Source organism: Gadus chalcogrammus, chromosome 14 (genome assembly GCF_026213295.1).
Source record: "Gadus chalcogrammus isolate NIFS_2021 chromosome 14, NIFS_Gcha_1.0, whole genome shotgun sequence".
Taxonomy (NCBI): domain Eukaryota; kingdom Metazoa; phylum Chordata; class Actinopteri; order Gadiformes; family Gadidae; genus Gadus; species Gadus chalcogrammus.
Window position 1 is genome coordinate 7,120,411 of NC_079425.1, and position 7,169 is coordinate 7,127,579.

Below are 7,169 nucleotides of genomic sequence, written 5' to 3' on the forward strand. Positions count from 1 at the left end.
TGGGGCTGGGGTGGTGGTGGTGTGATGGGTGGTGGTGGTGATGTATGGGGTGGGGGTGGGTGGTGGTGGTGGGGTGGTGGTGGTGGTGGTGGTGTGGTGTGGGGATGGTTGGGGCTGGTGGTGGTGGTGGTGGTGGTGTGGATGGGGGCTGGGGGTGGTGGTGGTGGTGGTGGAGAGTGAGGATGGTGGGGTGGTGGTGGGGGTGGTGGTGGTGGTGGTGGTGGTGGATGAAGTGAGGATGGTGGTGGTGGTGGGGTGGTGGTGGTGGTGGTGGTGGTGGTGGTGGATGTAGTGGGGCTGGGGGTGTGGGGGTGGTGGGGTGTGGTGGATGAATGGGGATGGTGGTGGTGGTGGTGAGGGGCTGTTTTGATTGGGAGGGTGCGGGATGGTGAGGTGGTGTAGTGGGGGGGGGTGTAGTAGGGTGGAGGGAGTCGGGGGGGGGGGGGGGGGGAGATTGAGGTGGTTAGAGAGAAGCGTAGAAGCAGGGTGGAGGATGGGGGTCCCTGGTAGGGGGGGGGCTGCTGATGGATAGATGGATGGTGGGAAGATGAAAGGAAGTGGAATGGAGGGGGTTGGGTGTGAATGGAGGCAGGAGGGAGTGAGAGAGAGAGAGAGAGAGAGAGAGAGAGAGAGAGAGAGAGAGAGAGAGAGAGAGAGAGAGAGAGAGAGAGAGAGAGAGAGAGAGAGAGAGAGAGAGAGAGAGAGAGAGAGAGAGAGAGGGGGGGGGTGGAAGTGGTGGTGTGGAATGCTACTCACTCCCCCCCCCCCCCCTCCCCTACCCTCCCATAATTCAAGGACACTCTGTCTCCTGCAGGTGCCTCAAGCAGAACTGACAACTTCTGCAAATTGTGGGTCACTGTGCCCCACATGGGAAACCCCCCCAGCGTTAACCAGATTGGTATCTTCTGTGGTAAACTATCAGATGCCAGGCCGTACCATTACATGCCTATAGATGGGAGGGCGGTGGGAGGACTCGGGGAAAACAAGTGTCCTTTCATGTCTCATTAGCTGGTGATGGGGGGAGGGTTGCACTCACATGAGGGAATTAGATGGGAACACGTATCCCAGCATGCCTTTCTGTGGTCTATATCTCGACGCTGCTTTAAAAACCGCAACAAAGAAGAATGTGCTATTTGCCTTTTGAGTGGCTGTGAGCTTTTATCCAGCTCTCACACGTTCATTAAATAAATATGAATGAAGATTTGGGGCACGAGATGGCCGTTCTCCTGATAACCCGCAAGGACGTAGCGTGCCTGGAACTGTTCAAATCTATAAACACTGTAATCCCTCAACAAGTTCCTCTTTGTGCTGAGAAATGCAATGCCCCAACACCGATCAGGCCTGGCCACGCTGCTGTTGTCCTGGTGTGTTTACACAGCCCCGCTGAGAAACAGCAGCACGGCATTTGGGCCACTCGTCTCAGGAGAGTCACAGTGTGTGGACAATACTTTTTCACTTTACTCTCACCCACACTCACAGCCAAGACTCACAGAAACAACCTGTTCATGTACGCTGTTATCTTTCCTCCATTTTGTAATCAAGACAAATGTCACAGTTCTAGAATATAGTCAATATTATGGTCGTAAATACTAACACAGTGGTATAGAGAAATAACCATAGGAGATCCAGATCTGTACATTTAGTCCAAGGACAAAGGGTTTAAAAATGGCATCGGGAATATAATCCCTCCAGCTTTTTATCCTTTTTCAGGTTGAATCACAACTGGAGAGGCCTATCGCAGGAGTACCTGGTGTGAGAGGAGCCGGCAGCAGGTTCCCAACCTGGGTGTGACCCGCAGAGGACAGAGAGCAGACCGCATTCCCCCCGCTGTTGTTATTTAAATGAGAGGAGAGGACGCAAGGGGGCTCGGCCTACTGCAGACAGCACACACTCAGGGGATCTGAGCCCCTGCGACACACTGGGAGGATAAAACACACGGAGCCACACACACCAGCACGCACACACACCAGCACGCCACACACCAGCACGCACACACATGCACCGACTGACGGTTCATAGAAAGAAAACAACAACACAGCCGTCAGAAGGGGAGTGGGTTGGCCACACACAGTGTCAACACATGCACACACACAAACACACACACACACATACAGACACACACCACACATCGCTACCTCAGAAACACACACTCAAGCAAAGACTCACATCCCTACTTCAAACTCCCGCATGCACACAGGCACAAACACACGCACACACACACACACACACACACACACACACACACACACACACACACACACACACACACACACCACACAGGTCTTCAGGGAGTGTGTTCTGCTCCAGCAGGTTAAAGGCTCCTACTACACAATGGCAAAGGGGGCTGGGCAGGAAGGAAGAGGAGGGATACAGAACCACACACACGTATGTAAACACACATGCAGAGATCAAACCTAAGCGACACCCACAACACACACAACACATCCTAATTGGCGTTCATACAGAAAGATCAAAACTTGAAACGAAACACACACACACACACACACACACACAAACACACACACACACACACACACACACACACACACACACACACACACAGACCACACACACACACACACACACACACACACACACACACACACACACCACACACACACACAGACACACACACACACACGTGCTCTGTGGTCACAGTCAACTTCCAATGCTCGTGGTACCTTAAGGGGAGGTTCATGGATGGTTCCCTGCAGCGCATACTGTAATGTAATCACGAGCAATAATCAGTTCAGCGTAAATCATTTATCTGGCTCTTTACATAACATGCCAATGTTAAACCGCTGCATGATATATGGTCTTGTGTGTGTCTGTGTGTGTGTGTGTCTTTGCCAATAGCAGGCTTGGTACCAGAGGGTGAGCAGAAAGTATCTTGATGGTGACTGGTTGATAGATGGGGTCGCCCCGAGGGTACAAGCACTCGCCAGCTCCAGAGAATGATCTGGGTGTAACATAACTATTGAAGGTGATACTTATTGCCGTTGAGTAGATTCTGGTTGACTGGGGCTAGTGCAATGCAATGTCAACTCGCAATGACTGCTTCCATTTTTAAGCAAAGGAGTATCAGAAAGTTTGTTTACATGTTGGTAGAAAGCCATTTTTTTTTTCAATGTTTACTCTTTAAATCTTGAAAGATTTATGATTTTATGGTAAAACTACTCTCTCTTGAGTTCTCTCAATATGGGGAAGCATCACCAACAATAAATCCCATGAGGCAGGAGGCCTATTGATGATATAAACCAACAAGTTGAACATTTAATATTTTCATTTCATTCTGTTGAGAATGAAAACTACATCCGTGTATCTCCCCTGCGGACGTTTCGTTCTTTGTGCTTTGAGCAGAGCTTCAGACCAGGGCACGCAACGATTCACAGCAGCTAATGAGAGTTATTACATTACATGTACTCCCAACTCTGCTCCCAGTGCAAGAGAAAACATGTCTCCTATAGGGCGACCCCCGCACTATGATACCCAGCATCCCTACCCTCCTCCTGCCCCTCTACTAGGGGGACACGGGCCGGTCGAGGCTCCCCCTGACCTTCTGCTCCACGTCTCCACGTAGAGGGTTGACAAGAAACTCGTCATTGAATTATTTGAGACTTGATGATATTGAATCGTTATAATGACATTGATCTCTGGGAGCCTGTAATATAGAAACCCGGAGACGGGCCAATTGTGGTTGACAGCACCTTTTGCTAATAAGCACTGCGAGAGCGCCTCGGGGAGAGCGGCTGCAGAGTGGATTGTTTTTGTAACGCTGCCAGTGTGCAGATGCACAAAACATTCCTTTACCGCTTGGAGGACGAGGGGGGAAACATAGGAATATTGAACCGTACTCCTTTTGCTTGAAACTATGAAGGTTAAATTCACTTGGCCACAGGATACCACTGTGTACTGAGTCACACACACACACACACACACACACACGCACACGCACACGCACACGCACACGCACACGCACACACACACAAATACACCATACACAGTGTCCATGCTGTAAAACGTAATGTACTTGTCCTGTCAGTAACTTTACTCAGCTTATTAGCCGGGTAGGAGGGGGAGGGGAACTGAGATCCCACCTATGTCAAGCAATTAGATGGTTGAGTGAAAGCTTAAGTAATCCCTCAGGACCCTTACTACTCTGAAGACTAACCCAGAGAATAACACGCATGCATGAGAGAGAGCGAGGCAGTGAGAGTGAGAGAGTGACAGAGTGAGAAAGTGAGACAGTGAGAGAGAGAGAGAGAGAGAGAGAGAGAGAGAGAGAGAGAGAGAGAGAGAGAGAGAGAGAGAGAGAGAGAGAGAGAGAGAGAGAGAGAGAGAGAGACTATGTGTGTGTCTGTGTGGTTGTACAATGGAGGTCTTAGGTGGTGTTTTCTCGTCGCACCAGTTGCAACTGACAAGGCTCCAACCCCCTCTCTCCTCCTGCCTGCCACAATCTCTCTCTCTCTTCCTCTCTCTCTCTCTCTCTCTCTCTCTCTCTCTCTCTCTCTCCTCCTCTCTATCTCCTCTCCTCCTCTCTCTCTCTCTCTCTCCCTCTGTCTCCCTCTCTCCCTCACCCTCCCTCCCCCCCTCCCTCTTAACAAAGCCTCTCCAGAGCCACCAGGCTGACCCAGTAACCTGCATGGCCCCTATCTCTCAGATATAAGCGACCGGCTAAACACCAGGAAGTCCACCAGCGCCAGCGGCCCAGCCACATAACCTCCAGCCATCCATTCAATCAGACACCCCGGCTGCTTCCACAGTACAGGGCTACACCTCCCTACAGTCGGACATGGGTGAGACACGGCGGATTCAGGGTGGAGGGGGCGTGAAGGGGAGCACTCCTCCCGCCCACGTCTGTTATGTGGTACAGCCTGGTTTGACCTCATGCTATCATAACAATGATGCTAAGCAGAGATTCATAGATACACGTTTCATGCCAGTTCGTTGTACATACATGAGACAAATGTGTATCAAGCTACAGGGAAAATACGTATTTTGAATTTTCACATTGCACACTGTAGTTGGACGAGATATTGGAATGATTGGACCCAAGGGTAGTTGTGTCAATTCGATTGTTCGTATGAAATGGAATGCTCATATTAATTACAGTGTAACTAAATATTTAGACTGTCAATTTTGGGATGTATTCAGGGGAGGGATATATTTGGAGGAGAAATTGACTTACCCCTTGGTTTCCTTTGAAGCAAATAGTGGGTTGACTTGGTAAGGATTCCTGGAAATAGAGTCATAGAGACAGAGAGTCAGAGAGAGACAGACAGAGAGACAGACAGTGAGAGAGAGAGAGAGAGAGAGAGAGAGAGAGAGAGAGAGAGAGAGAGAGAGAGAGAGAGAGAGAGAGAGAGAGAGAGAGAGAGAGAGAGAGAGAGAGACACAGAGAGAGAGACAGAGAGAAAGAAAAAAAATAGACAAGGAGAGACACAGCAGAGACAGACAAAAAACCACACATATACACACACACACACACACACACACACACACACACACACACACACACACACACACACACACACACACACACACACACACACACATATATATATATTAAATCATATTACACAAGCACAACATTGTCCATTTTTTTTATATAATTAACTATTACTAACGAATTATTTTATAATGTTGGTGCCACACAAACTGATTAGTAACACAGCGCCTGAATAGATCTGGTTGTCACTGGACTTTAAACTTCTGCGTTTCGCAGGCATGCCATGCTGTCAGATAGATAATAATAAAATCTCCAGTATTCCTCCTGCCTTCTGAAAACACCACGTCTTTTCCGACAATCGTTTGCGCTTGGTATGCTGCTGCCTATTGATTTGTAAGGGTTAACGTACAGAATAGTCCTTGTGACAAACTTGTTTTAGCGACTCCTTATCTGCATGGTTTAGTACCTTTACAAGACAGAGACAACACGACCAGTTAGCGTAATGAAACAGAAACTGCTGCTGGTAATCTGCCATACATAGCTCACACTCAAAATAAACTCTTGACAAGTAAAGTATACGAGTTATCACCTCCATTCTTAATCCATGTAAAAGGGACAATACCTTGAGGTTTTGGTAGGATTCCAGTGCTCTGATAGCCGTGTCGGTGAGCTTGACGTGGTAAAGTGTTTTGCTCCGAGTATTTCTGTTAGTTTTTCCGGAGGAGAGCCCATAGTGGTGCTCCTGTCTCAGCGAGGCCATCGCTGGGTTTTCTCCCTTCTCTTCACTGCAATTAAACTGCCTTTCCTTTCTGCTCGACAGATCCATTCACACGTCACTGGAGAAGGGGGGGGGGGGGGAGAGGGGGGCGGAGTTTCTCTGCAGCGGACGCGTTCCACTCGCGTTCCAAGCGCGTCACCAACGGAGCCTGCTGCCGCGTGCATTTCTATTTAGATAAACAATATCAAGAGGACCAAAACTCATGGAAGCAATTTTTTTTTTTACATCACTGATACGTTGGTATCGAAATGTGTTGCACCCAAGTTATTGTCGTTCTGTTTTTTATGACAACCACAATTAAATACCTCACACAAACATTCAAGATCAAAATAAATGTGAATGTAAGCAACGTTTTTTTTTCATTTAAGATCTTGCAGAAGCACTCACTATGTGGTCTCCAAATATTCCAGGTTCGTTGTTTGGTCTTCAAAGACAATACATCCTGGACTTTTGGGTTTGCAGCCCTAAACAGCAAAGTGTTGCATCCATGCCAAGCATAGCCACCAATGAATAGCTGAAGCTAATCACAGTTTAATGCAAACAGACGTAAAAAGCAAATGTGGGTCAGCGAGGGAACTGTAATCCCCGACAGCGAAGATGCTTATCCCTGGTGGGGCGGTAATGGGCTTAATCATCCACTTTTAAGTGACGACTCTTCCATATATTCATCTGGTGCTACTGGACCAGGAGTGCAAGGGACATGGGGTGACCTAGAGTAGAAGGAGAAAATCTAACCAAATAGGACACTGTATGATTGCTTTACGCCAATATCCTCCCACTTTCCAGCATTTCCCGGGTGTCAAGCCATTTATATGATTGCTAAATAACTTGCTTATCCAAACCGCAGACGTGTTTGCATAACTTGGGGAGGAAAAGCTACTGCGACGGATGTTGGCGTAGCAGATGAGTCTGACAGGTAAGCCTATTTTGTAAAAATGCTAA

General features: G+C 48.3%; 1 protein-coding gene across 1 annotated transcript in view; it reads right to left on the minus strand.

Moving 5' to 3' along the window:
• LOC130403324 (RNA polymerase II elongation factor ELL-like) overlaps positions 1-6,267 on the minus strand; it is a 41,250-nt gene extending 34,983 nt beyond the window's left edge. Inside the window, exons 1-2 of the mRNA XM_056607630.1 lie at positions 6,072-6,267; positions 5,189-5,236 (exon numbers count right to left, since the gene is read on the minus strand). Of these exons, the coding sequence (XP_056463605.1) occupies positions 5,189-5,236; positions 6,072-6,209 (186 nt within the window). The 5' untranslated portion in view covers positions 6,210-6,267. The remainder of the gene's footprint in view (positions 1-5,188; positions 5,237-6,071) is intronic.
• Between the last annotated feature and the right edge of the window lie 902 nt (positions 6,268-7,169).